The 17167-nt window shown below is 48.0% G+C and overlaps 1 protein-coding gene across 3 annotated transcripts in view; it reads left to right on the forward strand.

Moving 5' to 3' along the window:
* ABCC13 (multidrug resistance-associated protein 11) overlaps window positions 1-17167 on the forward strand; it is a 340660-nt gene that overhangs the window by 134404 nt on the left and 189089 nt on the right. For all 3 annotated transcript variants that reach the window (XM_087378873.1, XM_087378874.1, XM_087378875.1), the window contains exons 13-18: window positions 14245-14342; window positions 14559-14625; window positions 14752-14869; window positions 15150-15266; window positions 15446-15526; window positions 15654-15914. In XM_087378873.1, coding sequence (XP_087234999.1) covers window positions 14245-14342; window positions 14559-14625; window positions 14752-14869; window positions 15150-15266; window positions 15446-15526; window positions 15654-15914 — 742 coding nt within the window. The remainder of the gene's footprint in view (window positions 1-14244; window positions 14343-14558; window positions 14626-14751; window positions 14870-15149; window positions 15267-15445; window positions 15527-15653; window positions 15915-17167) is intronic.

The following is a 17167-nucleotide window of genomic DNA, read 5'->3' on the forward strand; positions in this document are numbered from 1 at the left end:
GGGGGGATTGGTCTACTCTTTGCATGTTGGGTCTCACACTCTTTGCTCTCGCACAGCTTATGACCCCTACTTCGGAGGTGTCATACACTGTTCCGCATTACGCTTCACTCTCTCCTCTCCCTCTCAGTCAGCCCACGCTCCCTGCCTCATCCATTCCACTGTCATCTCCGTTCCTCACTCAGTCACCGTCCAATTTCTGGACTCAGTCCCACACTTTCATGCCACAATCACCACAGTTTCAGCATGGATATGGGTGGGCTGATATACCAAAGGCCCGTGAGACCTTGCTCATGGAGATACATAGTTTCCGTGAGCATGAGATGGAGCTGACTCGCTTCGCACGGGAGCAAGTCCGCTTCAACCAGGAGCAGAGCCGCATCATACAGGAGTAGGCTAGGGCCACTCGGGAGCAGGCGGGTCTTATTTAGGGACTCAGACCCCGAGCAGATTCACTTATTCCCCTGGTGGACGCGACTGCTTTCGTGACCTCTACCCTCGGCCTTGCCGAGCATGGGATGAGCATACACGTCCACAGCCACTTATCATCCGATTCAGGGACACTCAGGCTCGACTTGCAGCACTCAGGTAGCGCGCTACACTACGGGACCACCCTACCATTTTCATGGATGAGGATCTCACACCTATGCAGGTAGAGGAGCGGCGCACCCTACTTCAGCAGCGAGATGTAGCCTGTTAGGAGGGGAAGTGGGCTGTCGTCCGAGATTAGTTGGCCCTCGCCGCCGAGCCCCACCAGGTACTCAAGACACAGTAGCAGGCTCCCCCCCCAAATAGGGAGACATGGTCTATGAGATTTAGACTCAGCACACAGTACCCTTGGCATGCACCATATGGAACTGTAATGGTACCCTATGGTCTATGACCCTGGGAATTTCTCAGAGTCATACACTGGACGTGACATAGTTTTCTATACAGAGACACACCAGAGCCTCGAGCGCCCTCTCCCCTCGGTCAGTGGCTATACCTGGGAGTCAGTATTCCGTGAGGAGACTAGAGATACTTGGGGGTTTCGAGGCTCAGGCGGAGTTGCAGGCTCATTAGTCTGATATCCACGGTCAGACGGGATGTTCACGCCCGTTACCTATGGCTCCGCTTTCGATGCCCTTCCACACGCGACCTTTTTATTGCAGTCTACTGCTTCCCCCCTGAGACGTCACACTTCGCACGGGTGCTACGCGAGGATACGGGGGTATCCCCCTATTTAGATCTCTACCCAGACATTGTGGAGTTTTCTAGACGTGGAGAGGTCCTCCTAGTTGGGGATTTCACCACAAGGACAGGCACACATCAGACATCCCTCCTAGATTTCCACTCAGATCCGGTCCTATTACCTGAGATGGACATAGAGGACTCGGGCTTCCCCCGCTCCTCAGCCAACAGTCGAGCCCCCGTTACTGCATATGGGCATGCTCTTTTGGATCTTGGACGTATACATGATCTGGTCATCTACAATGGACTAGATCGGTGGCCCGCCTCCTCTGGTTTCACATGTTTCCCACATGGCGGAGGAGCCAGTGTCGTCGACTACATATTGGGATCTCCTACTTTAGCCTCACAGATCACTGACTTCCGTACCACACCCTTACCCCCAAGAGCCGACCACACTTACTTTTTCTTTCATCTCCTTACGCCTCGAGCCCCTTCCAGCCACACTCCGCACTACACCACCTATCATGATATACACTTTGATCATAACCTCTCACCTGACTACTCAACCCACCTAGCCTCTCTCCTCAGAGACACAGACACCATACCCTCTCTAGATCACCGAGCCGCCCTCATCACTCACTCTCTCCACAATGCAGCCCGCCACATCTTTCCTTACACTCCTCGGTCTACCCGCTCCCCACCCGTTGGCTCCACCCCTTGCAATAGCTGGTATGATGACGAGTGTAAAGCCTTATGCCGCACACTCCGACTCACAACCTATCGAATGCTACGGCTGACCCACACCTCACCAGGGAATATCGCCGCCTAATCCGTAGCAAGAAGCTAGCCTTCCTGCGCCAGAATGAGGATACGGTACTGAACATCCTGTTCAGTAGCAACTCCAAGGATTTCTGGAGGAAATTTATAGAACGCCGATCCCCTACCCCCCTCACAGACACTTCCCTTTGGCACTCCTATGCACGCACACTCTTTGATATCCCTGATCAGCCCCCTCCTTACCTCTTCGCCACCCCCCGCCCCACATCTTGCACCCTTTTCACAACCCAAGGAGTCACCCATGCAGCGCTCAAGCTTCACAACGGCCGAGCCAAGGACCATGAGGGCCTATGCACAGAGTTTGTCGCCTATGGTATCAAAACTCTAGCCCCCATCTTGGCAACGTTGTTCAATGAAGCTATCTGCCACGGATTCCCCAGAGCCTGGACCCTGAACACTATCACACCCATCCACAAAGCAGGAGATCCCATGGATCCAGGGAATTACAGGACCATCATGATTGGACATGTTATATCCAAGATCTATGGATTAGTGTTAGATGGTGAGGTCAACACTCACGCAGAGATACGAGGCCTCAGGGCATCTGGACAGGCCGGTTTCAGGACGGATCACTCGACTTACGATCACATTTTTACACTTCGAGGGATCATTGAGGAGGCCAGACACAAGAGACAAAGGGTATACTGTTGCTTTGTGGATTTCCGCAAGGCATTCGACATTGTTCCTCGTGCCCGCCTTGTCAGACGCTTACAGGAGTTAGGTTACGACTCGGAGGTTATATGGACAGTAGTAGCTCTCTATGAGAGGGTGACGGGCCGGCTCAGGATTGGTACTAGCTGGACCACAGAGATCACGAGCACTATAGGGGTCAAACAAGGATGTCCCTTGTCACCGACTCGATTTGGTCTCTACATCGACAAGCTCGAGACCACCATCAGGATACTTAGAGGTGCAGGCTGCTCTCTTGTGGAGGCTGTCATCCAGATTCTCTTATACGCAGACAATGTAGTACTACTATCCTCCTCTGCTACTGGTCTTCAGCGACACCTGGATCTTCTGTGATACCTATGACTTGAAGGTCAACCTTGGGAAAACCAAGGTAATGATCTTCAACACCTCCTGACCCACTATGCATCGAGAGCAGTTCCTCTTCGTCGGCGACCCTGTTGAGATAGTCGACTCCTATACATACCTGGGCGTTGTATTCTTAGGCCCAATCTTCACGATGTGCTCGGCCATGTAGGCCAGGATCAGCCAAGGCTATGCTGCTCTTGCCAAACTGGAGCGACAGTGCTACCACTCTCACTTTCAGGACCCGCGGACCAAGTCTCTTCTTTTTGATTCCTTGGTCCGCCCAGTAGGCATGTACGGCAGCCCATGGTGGGGGGCCGACCTTTCAGACACAGAGTGGGCACACGTCGAGCGCCTACAGATACTGATGTTTGCTCGGATGATCCGCAGCAAACCATCGGTACCTCATCAGATCATCTTAGCAGAATTCGGTGCCTCACCAGTACAGCTTGATGCGGCCTTCCAGGCTATCACTCATCTACACAGGGTCAGGGACTTCAGCTCCTCTTTCGACAGTCGCCTCCGCCTACCCTGGCTAGCCTTATCCTCCTCTATAGATGCCTTTCCAGCTGGTTCACCTGATTGGGCCTCGACATGGACCAGTTGCCTCCTTTTCAGTATAGCCTCGACGCTCCACCATCCCCTTTCTCCCCCACTGACCAGGAGGTCAACCGGATCATCCGAGAGGACCTGCTCCAGCTTCACACCTGGAGGACTTGGTTTCTTCACCCCGAGCTTCCTGTGAAGCTCGATTGCTATCGTCGACTGCCTCCAGATCTCACAGGAGGTTTCATCACGCCCCCGGGTTATACACAGATTCATCTACCGCATGCGCTTCGGATTTCACTCGGCCAGTTTAGGGTTTCGTCACACCGATTACGGATCGAGAGCAGACGCGCAGAGGGTATCCCACGAGAGGGCCGCATCTACCCACTTTGCGACCTGCAGGAGATCGAGTCGGAGGAGCACTTTGCTTTCAGATGCCTTATCTATTATGCCATCCAAGGCCGGTACCACTGCCTATTCCGCGACGGATTCGGCCCCCTCCCACACATGCTGTTCTCGGACCAGCTGTGCCTAGCCGCTTTCTTACATGAGATGACCCGCCATCGAGATGCATCTCTCCGGGCACAACAGCATGCGCAGCCCACACAGCGTGAGGACACTCAGCGACCCATCACTGATTTCTTCTAGTCACAGGATACCTCTCCTCAGTCTAGTCGACGACGCGGACGTGAGCGAGAGCCAGAGCCACGACAGCTGCGCCAGTGGATAGACTCACACATCCAGGTCCATGACATCCCTTCTATGCTCTTAGCCCACCCTATCGGGGTCACCGTCGCTCTCGTTCTTCACCATAGGGCCACCCGCCGCCCCCGACGACTGAGCTCGACTAGGCAGCGTGACGTCAGAGGCCAATCATCCGTCGCAGGGTTTTTTTCAACCTCCCATTTGACGGCCCCTCTATGATTGGCCTTTGACGATCACCACAGGCATATATATATATTTGTATCTCCCCCCTTCTGCTCCATTTTTTGTGCCATTTTTTGTATCATCTGGAGATAGATACACATTTTTTGTACCAGGACTAGACACACCGTCCTTCATAACTTTTTTTTGAAGAAAGGGTTGGCCGGCCCGTTTTGAGACCGCCACCGTTATGCTCATTGTACTAGCTATCTTTCTCATAGACCTTCACGGTCTCCCGAAGACTTTAATAAAATTTCGTTCTTTCTTTCTTTCTCTCACACCTTCTTCCGTTGTTGAGATCTCTTAACTGGTAGTATAGCTCTATGGAAGGAAGGAGAAGCTCTGTTGGGTGACTTTACCTGCATCCTGGTGTGCAGAAACCTTTGGAAAGTTCTCTGAGTGGTTTTGGAGCAAAAAAGACGTTTTTTTTATAATTCCCGTGTTCCTTTCGACTACTACTGGAAGTCTGGAATGACCTATAGAGGCAACCATTGCCTTCTTTTGGGAGTTCAGAAACACCTTCATTCTTGATTTTGGCATCATTTGTTGGATTTCTGACTCACTGTCTTTGCTTCAACGTTTTTCTGCCAGTGTGTTGGAACTCGAGTTTGAAGCAACCATTCGCAAATCTGTTCGTAGTCTGTTTGCAAAAACGTTTTTTGGTCCATGTGCTAGACCCAATGATTGGGACCATGGTAGGATAGTGGCAAAGATGCTTGGACACATGATGCCTTTCACAATTTGCCGCATTCGCTTTAGTTCTCTTGGTCAAACAGGAGGTTATAGATGCCCATTTGTTTACGGCTAGACAGATTCTATATTGATGATTAGGCACTTGACAAACAACGTTCAATATGCATTGCACTAGGGCTCACCACCTCTGATCATTTCCAATGGTTCTCATGGTCTTTGATCCCCATGAGAGGCGCCGCTCTAATTATCTGGATTCTAGATGCATTGTATGCAAAGAAGGTCCTCACAAAGGATGTTTTACAGATATGGGTTTCTCATTTGCAGGGTGGAGTATCATCCCTTTCATATGTTGTAGCAGCCTTGTCTGGTATTAGTGATTTTCACCATACTATTGCTAACGCCAGGAGACATGCGATTCTCATGTAGGAGAGGGGCCTGTGTCGATAGTCAGCAACCTTATAAAGAGAAGATCATAAAAGGTCTTTAGATACTTGGATTCAGGAGCATTCTGCTACAGCAAGGGCTCATATGCAAATTTTGTTAGATCAGAGAGCAAACTATGCCTTTCATAGCACGGGATCCCTTCTAGATTTAGATGAGAGGAATAGTCAATAAACACTTTTTTCTCTCAAATTTGAGCTGCTCTCCTCCCCGGCTGCCTCCTTGCCTGTAGCCTCCCCCTACCCTCCCTCCCTCAACCAGCCTCTTCCTGTCTCCTACCCCCGCCCCCTCTCAGTCTCTCCCCACCTCCTCCCCCCGCTCCCTCCCCACCCCCTCTCAGCCCCTCCCCACCTCCTCCAGCCCCTCCCCGCCCCCTCTCTGCCCCTACCTCCTTCAGCCCCTCCCCGCGACTCCTCCCCTTCAGCTCCTCCCTGCCCCCTCCCCACCTCCTTCCCACACCCCCTCTCATCCTCTCCCCGCCTCCTCCCCTCTCAGCTCCTCCCCGCGCCCTTTCAGCCTTTCCCCGCCTTCTCCCCCCTCATCCCCTCCTTGTCTTCCCTTCCCCACCGCCCCTTCTCTCTTCTCAGCCCTCTCCCTCCCCCGCCCCAATCCAACCTGCCCCCTCTGTTTCTTGTTTTTCCTTGTTGCAAGCAGGGTTTTACTTGTGGAACTTTCAACTATGTTTGAATCGGCCCTCCAGTCTCTGGTGAATCAAAAACATCATGGAAGAGACCTTGCTCAATAAGAGAAAATCTTTTAGTCGAGGGGTGAGGTCTAGGGGTAGCACCACGAGCATCCAATCTCTAGCTTGTGGCCTGGAAGAGGAGGCCCATAGATGCGTGCGATCAACATGGTAGAGCTTTCAAGCTCTACATCCTTCTTGAGTTGCTGCAACTGTCTTCTGAAAATGTAACTGCTTTTGCAGCCGGTGGAAGCGGATTAGGATTGGCTGAGTGGAAATCCATAGTGATGTGCACAAAGCTGGGAACTTAAACCTAGGACATAGAAATATTTTATTTGACCCTTTCACGCTAGGCTCTGATCTTGTAGAGGAGGACAAGCAAGGGTTTTCACTTTTTGGCGTCATATTTCCCAGTCTCCCCAAGGTTTACCATCACTTACTTCTGGTGATCAGGGAGTACTTTGGTATCGTCATTGAGATCCCCCCCTCCCTAGTTTTCCCTTAACAGCTCGGAGGTGATCAGGTCTGATGGGGTTCCTAGAGTTAGGGTCCTTATGTTGGATCCTAATTTATCAGATGATCATATCATGCTTCAGCATTCGGATGGTTCTTTCTTTCGACAGAGAGTGGAGAGCGCAAGCAGACAAGACTAGTGTAGGATCCTGCAAGACCTTTGGGCATTTCACCAGGGAATGCCCTAAAAAGAAAAAGAGGCCCAAAAAGCCTTCTGGTACAATAGCTTCCCCTCGATCTCAACAGGGGGGTGGTACAGTTCCAACACCTTCTCATCGACCTTGACAAGGTGTTGGTACAACTCCTCCAATTTAGAGCGCTCTTCCTCAGCAGAGTGCTCCCTCGATACCACTTCCGTGGCACTTGCTGTCCCTCGATGGGTTCCCATTTGTATGCGGCCTACACCCCTCAAAATCAGGAGGCCGCCGTCTGGGACTCTATCCCCTTGGGAGCTTTGGGTATTCTTATTCTGGTTGCTCCCATTGATGTTACACCTCACACAGTCCAGGACACTAGTGCTCCAGTTGTACAACTTCTCTCCTTGACTCAACGGTAGCCCCTCTCCTTGACTAGGCACTTGGTGATGATTCTCGGGCTAGAGGGGCACCCACAGTTTTCCAGGATCAGAGCTTTCCAGAGCAGCCCCTTCCTTCAGCTCCCCTCTTGGATAGAGGGAAAGGAGTTGTGTACCTTGTTGATCCGCTTTCCTTGATAGGGATTCTTCACACCCCTATGTCAGTTTTGGTGCACAAGAACTCTTTTGCAACCTTGGAAAATCTCACGGACTTCCCGGAGGAGGACTTTGTGCCTTCTACTTTTGGTGAGACAATGGTTGGGGTTCATGTTGACAGGGTGTCTTCCTCCTTAGGTGGACGAGTACTTTCTGCCGTGGATTTTCCACCACTTGGTTCCCTCCCTCACTCGTCGCGAGCGGGAGGTCTTCCCCCATTGATGAGGGTTTTGTTTCCGCCACTAGGTCGGATAAGATGTTTGATGCTACATCCTCCCATCGATGAGGATTGTTAGTTGGAACATACAGGGCCTTGGTTGCATCCCTCATCGTTGCCGCAGATAGGTGATACGGAATCATCCAAGTGTTATTGGTGGCTCCATTGATGTCTTATTCATTCAAAGCACAAACCGGATGCTAGAGATTATGCATAGTCAGGTAAATTACTTTCGGGTCACACATTTTGGTCACCTACTTTGGACACTAGGGGAGGTACATGCATCTCAGTTTCGGACTCTTTAGTCCCCTTGGTTGGTGGACACGGAGTTATCCTTCCCTCTAGAGCCCAGCGGATTCTTCTTTTGATTGGGGAACATAAGGTTGGATTCCTCGACCTTTCCACCACCAATAATAGAGGGAATCGTGTTCTATTTTGGAAGGAGTTACTCTCTTGGGCCCCCATAGCAGATTCTTGGGTCATTGAAGGGGACTTCAACATGGTGGAGTTACCCTCACATAAAAAAGGGGGCAGAGAGGGTGGCATCCATCCTTTGGAGAGGGCAGCTTGGGATGCCTTCCTTTCCAGTTTCAGTGGGTAGAGATGTTTGATTTAATGATGCCTTTCACACTCAGTCACAGTCACTCCTATTTTCTTGGTTGAACAAGAGGCCACCGCAGATGCCTATCCATGCACGGATTGACCGGTTTTATGTTGAGGATTGGGCCTTGGATAGAGGAGGATCAGTATGCATTGCCCCAAGGGTTTCCACTTTGGATCACTTTCCAATGGTGTTGATGGTTTCCGAGCCGCACTTGAGAGGACGATCTGTCCCAGTATTAGGATTCTTGATGCCTTTTATGCAAACAAGGACCTCACAGAGGCAGCTTGCAGATCTAACTTTCTTACATGTAGGATGGAGTTTCCTCCCCTTCACATATGGCAGCAGCCCTCTCCGATATTAGTGACTTTTACCATCTGGTTGCTCGTACCAGGAGACGCGAGATTCTTAGACGAGAGATTGGTGTTCACCCAATAGTTGGCAGCCTTGCAGAGGGAAGAGCAGAAGAGGCCCCATGATGCTTGGATTTAGGAGCACCTTGCTGCAGCAAGGGCTCTCTCTTGATGCACCTTTCACCAACATAGAGTTCAAGTCTGCGCTTCTTACTCTTCATAAGGGGAAGTGCCCAGGTTCAGATGGCCTTACACCCTCTTTTTTCCTGACCTTTTGGGATCCCAATCTACCGTGTCATAGGCTTTTTCAAAGTCCAGGAGTAGAATGGCAGCTTTTGTCCGCTTTGCATGGCCCACTCAAAAGCTTCCCAGAATATATTATAAAAAATGATTTTGCCATGAACAAATCCTGTCTGCGTACCATGAATAAGATCAGGAAGTATGGGATACAAACGCAAACCGATTGCTTTTGCCATAATTTTAATAGCAAGTGCCCAATAAAGTGATAGGTCTTTTGCACCCCCCTTTTGGGATTAAATGTATGAGACCCTTTGTAAGTGAGTCAGGCATCTCACCGGATTCCCAAACACCCTGTAGGGCTGAGGTGATGTGATTTCTTGGACGGCACCCATCATTTTTTTGGATTTTGATCAGAGGGGTTTCAGCCTTGTCCTAATCCCACAGCCAGGTGCTTCTCAGAGTGGTCAGAGGAGACATATTTCAGATTTCCACATCAGTCCATCAAGGATGCCCTCTTGCCCCTTTTCTTTTCCTATTTGTGGCTGAGGCTATGAGAAATTTTCTTAGATCTAGAGCTGACATTCTTGGGCTCAGGCTACCGCTTAGACAGGAGGAGGATCTCATTGATTAGGAACTAGTAGATACACTACTATTTTCTTGGAGGCATCCTCTCAGACTCACTTCTTTCAAGACAGCCTTGGATTTGTTTTAATTGCAGCAGGTGCTCACATTAATTGGAGCAAGTCCAATGGATTTCGCATCAGTGAGACAATGACGGGCTGATTTAGGATTCAATTGAACTCAGTGGGGCGTGTTGGTCAGATACCTAGGATGCCCGGTCGGTATGAATATCTCTTCTTTGCAGCAGTTGCCCCGGTGTTGGAGAGCATTAGGAGGAAACTCCTTTTCTAGAGTTCAGCAAGGTTGGACCTTGCATCCAGGGTGGTGGTTGTTAACCAGGTTTTTCTGGCCACGGCTTGGTATGTTCACTCTTGTTGGTGTAGCTCCAAGGATTGCGTCACTCAGCTCATAAGGCTTATAAGGAATTTTTTATGGAGTGGGCTCGACGGCATAGCAATGGTTGGAGGTTTTATGCCTGGAGATGAGCCATGGAAATTTTTGTTTATTCATTGCATTCAGACTTGCATCCCCTCCTTAGGTGGAGATTGGATGGACCGCACCAGATGGATTTTCACTTCAGCCCGCCGTCCCAGATCTCCTTCCTCCCTGCTCATGGTCGCTATTCTGAAAGCGTGGGTCAGCGTCAAAAATACCCTTCGGAGAGTTCTTCCCTCCTCTCTCGAAGAGATTGATAGACATCCTATCATGTGGAATGACAATATACTTGATGAGCATGGTGGGCAGCTTGGTTTGTCTCATTATATGCAGTGGTCCAAGTTGGGAGAGAGGCCCTGCCGCCTCTATAGGTTCTTGGAAAGCCTTCAAAAGGCTTCTAGAAGATCATCAACGGCAATTGGTCTATCAACCTCACAGGAAGTGCAGGGAGGATATATTAGATAGATGCAGCCTTACCCTATGATTGGGTGGATATAGATGACAGGCATGTAGCTTGTTCACGGTGGATGGGGGCGTTTTTGAGGACATGTATTCCTCTTTAGGTCATTGCTTTTTTGGAAGCACAAGAGGATTCCTTGGTCTTTGATGTACAGTCACGTGGCAGGCTGTCTATTTTTTCATATGATATTCTTTTGGGCATGCCTTTTCAGCCTGTTGGGATCATAGGCTATGTGGAACATGGCAGACTCTACTTGGCATATAGATCCGAGCCTCAATCTTTCTTGCTTGGGTTCATGGGGTTGTGGCTCAATGCAGGAGTCCCCGTAAAGTATCTTCAGGTTTTAATGATGGATCCTGATGCTGTCATGCAGATTGCTACAGACTTTTATGCCTCCCTCTTTCAGCAGATCCTGACTCACCTGCCCGAGATGATGCTAGACAGAGGATTTGGCAAAGTATTCCAATATTCGTGATACCGCGTACAAAATACAGAATTCATGACTGTACTTGTTCTTCTTCATAGGGGCAGATGCCCAAGCTCAAATGGGCTGACACTTTCCTTTTTTATTGCTTTTTGGGATATGAGTGGGGAGCATGCTACCTTAGCCCTACAAGGCATTTGGGACTCTGGTACTGTGTCTGATTCACTTATAGAGGATCTCATCCATCTTATCCCAAAGGGAGGATACACAAAATTCATCTCCCAATGGAGACCCATCACTCTGTTGGGGACTCTTTACTTTGTACACAAGCTCAACTTAAGAATAAGGCAACTGAATTAGCTAAAGTCAAGGCTGCCAGAAAGGATGGAAAATGGGCAGTTTACCATGAAGGCGCAGCTCTAATCAAAAAGTTCAAATCCAAACCAAAAGACTCCTAGTCTTAAACTGATGTATGGCTGATTACTCTTTTAGACTATTATGTAGGTACTCTAAATAAATTGGGGGTTGCTTTTACACTCCTTGGGAGCTGCCATGTGCCCTCCATAGACCTGTCTCCAGTGGACGTTAATAGACTTTCTTTCTTTCTCTCTCTCTCTCTCTCTCTCTCTATGGAGCAAGGTCCCAACTTGCAAGCTGCAAACTCCCCCTATTGCTATATGTAGATGAGGTGGTCCTAGTATCCATACTTTGGTACCCTTCAGCTTGTAAGATTGTCGAAGGAGCTTGATCCGTATATCTTTTGACTTCAGTGTAAGGATGGCATAATAGTGCATAATACAAGCTGTTCTTGAGTCGTCGTCATCCTGCTCATCATCTTCCATCCATTCGATGTTGGACAAGCTTGCTTTGATCTTCGTGTCCTCCTCTTTGTACCAATCTTCTAGGAGTCCCCCTATTCTGATCTTCATTGCATTATCACATCTAGCTTCATGTTCTTTAATCTCTGCTTGAATATCAATGTTACTTGCTTTGGTGTCCACTTCCACAATCACTTCCTTCTTAGCAGTTTTTACTTCAATGTGAACTAGATCTTTGACTGTAGAGACTATCTGGGGGGAAGCCTTACAAGAGTTTACAGCTTCATCAACTATTGTCTGCTTACCAAGTCCTAGAACCTGAAGTCGAGCCTTTACCTCTGCCAGTTCCAGTCGTAGCTCTCTTAATTCTTGTTGCAGATAAGATTATATGCTCCTGTTGCCCAAGGATGGGTCGTTTTGAGCCTTCTTGTCAGTAATTGTGTGCATACGGAGAGGGTGTCATGGCTGCAACTGTAGAGTACCGAGTCCTGATGGAGGTTGAAGGAGTTGAGGGGGACTTGGAGGAGAGGGTAGGCCAGTCCATAATTGGCTGTTTGTAGAACCCCCTAGCTGAACCTAACTCTCGGGTTGGATTGGGGGTTTAGCCCAACTCGGGGTTAGGATTAGTTTGCTGTTTACGAAACTAGGGGGGGTGTTTGTTGTTGACGAAACTAGAGGGGTTGGGGAAGTTGTTGTTGACAATCGGGGCTGGCAGCTGCTGTGCTGGCAGCATGTTGGCTACTGTCGGCTACTAGCGACTGCTGGGGCGGTTGGAGGCTGCTGGCACCTGAAAAGAAAAAAGGAGCAAATGAAGGGTTGAGGCGGCGCAATGTAATGCAGCGGGCTGAGGCGACAGGTGACGACGACCTAAGGCAACGGGCAACGGGCGAAGTTGAGAGAGAGAGAGAGAGAGAGAGAGAGAGAGAGAGAGATTAACGTCCGCGGGAGGCCTCGCGGGCCTATGGGACAAAGTACGGAATCAAGTAGCTCATACAGACCAGTGTGGGCCGAAGCAAAGGGCTCACTAAGGCCCTTGCTGAGTACTAAGCTGCTATATTAGTACAAAATAGAATAGCAAAGTAAAAATGCAAAATGAGAGTGACATGAAGATATCAAGTGCTCAGAGTTAGAGTCCCAAGTGCGTGGACCGCCAGCCCTACGTATCAGGCTCCATGATGGCTCTCTGATGAGATGCAAAGAGCTCACGTATCTGCATCTGTCAGGATGTCTCCCGTGGTGGTGGAGGACGCGGTCTCCTCAATCTTTGGATCCGATGGGCTATGTCAAGAGTGATGCCTCGCCTCGGTCGAAATCTCCCCTAAGAAGAGCTGAGATAGGTCGATCGTGTGTGCTCTGGGTCGTCTGTCGCGTTGTGTACGGTCTCTATGTCCCTCGTCTGGCAGTGTTGTGTCGGCTACCTCCGCTGATCCATATATCTCTCATGTCGACTAGCTCCTCCTCCTCCATCCCAGAGTGCCCTGGGGCCGAGTCAGATGCATAGAAATCTATGACCTGTCTCTGCACTCGGTCTACCTCGGTACCCAGTGATGCAGTGGTCCCATCCTCCTGCTCTCTGATATTTCGTAGTAGTATCTCCCTGTGTCATCGCATCTCCATCAGGTAGAGCCCAATGCAGACCTGGTCCTGGAAGTGGATCAGTTGTGAGAGTGGGGCCAAAGCTGTATCCCTCCTAAAAAAGGCAGTGGTAGTGCCCTCGAATCTCATAGTAGGCTGGGCAAACACACGGAAAGTGCTCCTCTGTCTCGACCATCCCCATGATGCACAACCTGCAAGTCTGCTGCTCTCTTGGTATGTGTGCAGCTCTCCCTATCTCGATCCTCAGTTGATGGGACGAGACCCGCATTTGTCTGATGGCAATCCTCAGTGCATGTGAGACTCCTCTGTCCTCGAGATACTGAGGTCTGATAATGAACCCATCTTCCGATACTCTCAGAAAGTGGTCATAGTTGAGCTGAGTCTTGGTGGGGACAGTTAATCTCATCTCGTGGGATCGACTCGGGCGGTGCATCCATGCTATACTAAAACGGGGGAAGCCGATCCGTCTGAATCCCGTGACTGGCGAACCATGCGGTGGTGCGTGCAAACCATGCTATACCTGCCCTGTACGTGCCCCACTCTCAGATAGTTGTATGGAGGACTCTAGTGCCAGTCTCGGAAGTCTCTCACGAGGTAGGTCCCAAACTCTATGGAGGAAAGTCACTGTCTGAAAGATGGCATCAACTTGGAGAGGGGTCATGGCAAACTCTGCCTGTACTATTTGATGGAGGACCGAGGGCTTACTCCGACTCATCCTGGAGCCCATAATCACTTGCAGCTGCTCGAGTCTCTTCCACTCTGCTGCTGAAATATCACACCCCCAAAACGGTGCCACATACATGGTGGTCGGCCTCACGAACGAGAGAGAGAGAGAGAGAGAGAGAGAGAGAGAGAGAGAGAGAGAGAAGTTTTATACTTAACAATTGTGTTCTCTTGCAAAACACTTCTTCCAGCCTACCCTTGCAGATGGTCGCTGCATTAAGCCTGTTGTACATGCAAGTCAAGTTTGCTTTCTTTGCAGGACTTTCAGTAATAATCTTGCTAATTCCAGGTACATTTAATCTGGATACGATTGTCATTTTCGTGCTTGACTAAAAACTTGTTATAATTTATTTGGTAAGATTCTTTTGGATTCATGATTAATGACAACAATTGTTTGGTAAGCATTTACTGAACACGAAATAGTTTACTTTGCATGCCCTTCATATCAATTTTGTGTGCACCATTTCCATGCTGATCCCTGAAATGGATTATTTTTTGTATTTAGTCAATAAGTGGATTGCATCAAGGATCAGCAGTGCAAGCCAATGCATGATGAAAGCAAAGGATGAGAGGTGAATTTATTTGCTCGTTTGTTAGCTATTGTGGTGTGCTTAAAGTCTTCTATGTTTTCTCTTATAATCTGTATTTCAATGATGTTTTACCAAATTCCATTTTCATGTGGATAAGTTGGGGTCCAGGGTGAGAAAAATGGGGGAGGTTTTGATTTATATCAGAACCATAAAGATGTACTCCTGGGAACAGCTATTTTCCAAGAGAGTGATGGAAAGCAGAAAGGAAGAGGTGAAATATCTAGCGGTAAGTAGGATTTGCCATCACTAACAGGAATTATTCAGCATCAAAGTGTAGTTTGTAGACTGCTCTTGATCTTCCTATGAAGTAAACCTGAATAAAGTAATATGTCCACAGTTCTTGTCGTATAATCTAAGCATAAAAGGGTTTTTAACACAGTAAATACATATTTGCCATCTGCATATTTGGATGCGTGGTGTGTTTATTTCTGGGCCACCAGTCCAACATTGTTCTCTTTCTTTAGCTTTGGAATTTACTTCGTGCTTGGTGTCGTTAAAATTTGCAGGTTCGCAAATATTTGGATGCATGGTGTGTTTACTTCTGGGCTACCACTCCAACATTGTTCTCTGTCTTTACCTTTGGACTTTACTCCCTGCTTGGTTATGAACTGGATGCAGCCACAGTAAGCCTTGATGACCCTCATCTCAGGATCCTGTTTTGTGGTCTCTTATGTTACCTATATTCTACTTTGCTTTCTCTTTTAATTGCATCCATTACTATTTCCATCACAAGTAGATGTGCTTTGAGCATGTTTCAAGAGCTCTTGATTTCCAAATAATGAAAGGCTTGTTTGAATCGCAGGTTTTTACCAGTCTTGCCCTTTTCAATATGCTAATATCTCCATTGAATTCTTTTCCATGGGTTATCAATGGGCTGATTGAGGTGAACTCATCTGTTATACTCTTGCAAATCTTCAGAATAACTGCACTGACTTAAATCTTGGATTTTGATTTTCTTTGTTCAATAGCATGTTTTGTATATTAATCAAGTGTTTCTAATTTTCGTACAGGCATCTGTCTCTCTTGGGAGGTTATGTAGATTCCTTTCATGTCCTGAAATCAACTCAGAGTGGACATTGGAAGCTGATAATGAAAACAATGATACGAGTCTTCAAATGCCAGAAGAAGCGGAGGAAGCTAATCCTCTATCCATTGTTGTACAGAATTCAGATTTTACATGGGCTCATCGGCTATTAGAGAATCCAGAACCAGTTTTGAGAAACATTGTCTTCTCTGTTCCACAAGGATCTCTTGTTCTTGTGCTTGGAGAGGTAGATGCTTGTTTTTTGGAACAGAAGCATCATTTATCGAAGTCAAAATACAAAAATACAAAAGTTTTGAATGTGCTACAATTATAATTATCCAAGAATAGAGAGGACAGAGGTTTGAATTAGAATTCTTGGCACATATACCAAATGCAAGCAAGCTCCAAGAAAAAATATATGTCGTTTATTTGTAAAATGCTTTTAAAAGAATAAAAATCCTAAATTAGGTCTGTAAAGAATAACCTTTTTGGATTCCGTGCAGGAAATGATTTCTTTTGTTTGTGAACATTTTAAGGAAACTAGCAGGCATGCCCTTGAGTGTGGAACATGTATGTAGGATTGATACTCCTAAAAAGATCAAGTACATATTATATGGCACCCTTGAAAGAAAAAAGACACTGTCTGAATATATGCTAAAGAGCATATCTCAGAGTTTCTATTGAATTTCTCAATAATCAAACTGAATCTACTGCAGCACTTTCTCTAGAGTGAATCTAGAGACAACTTTTCTTCATGAAGTGGACTTCTATTAAGTATGAGAGAAGCAGCCAAGAACCAAGCACTCAAGGAGGAATACATACATCATGCTAGCTTGAAAATAGAGAGTGAGGTCTCTCCTCACTCATCCCAGTTCACCACCATTTGGTAGAGGTTGTTTGACTAGACACCGTTCCTTCTTCTCAGTACAGACCTCCCCTGGCATCGGTGGACATGACCAAGGAGAGGATTACAAGCATCACCACTTGGTGATTTTGGAGAACCCGGTGTTCAGAGGATATTGATGGCACTCAGGTCCACCCTTCTCATACCCTGGCTTCCATTTGGGACAGACATTGTACATATCTTGATGGCCATCTGGTCGGATGCAGGGGAGTTCGTGCATCGGCTAGGAGGAGGTTGTTTCTCAGAGAATGGAGAGGCATTAGAATGGTGTGGCATTTTAAGCCACACACATGGTTTCTATCAGGCTTTGAATACCCTAGATATCTGAGGGATAATCTGTAAGCTCTCCCAGTGCAGAGCTTTGGATAATCTCCAACCTCTGTCTAATCTGAAATTTCTCAAAATTACTCATGGTAAAGTTAAAGAAAGGAAGGCTCTCGGAATGATTGTTTGCAACATTCCATTCTTATTCACGTAGGTCCCATTGAAGATATTTGGCTCCAAATATCCAGGGGAATGATCTTGGGGGACGGGGGTCAATGTACCATCCAAGATCATGACAACTTTGCTCCACATGGCCAACCACTCTGACTTGC

This window comes from Dipteris shenzhenensis, chromosome 9, assembly GCF_047967505.1.
Source record: "Dipteris shenzhenensis isolate YYH24624 ecotype China chromosome 9, Dip_SZ_1.0, whole genome shotgun sequence".
NCBI lineage: Eukaryota > Viridiplantae > Streptophyta > Polypodiopsida > Gleicheniales > Dipteridaceae > Dipteris > Dipteris shenzhenensis.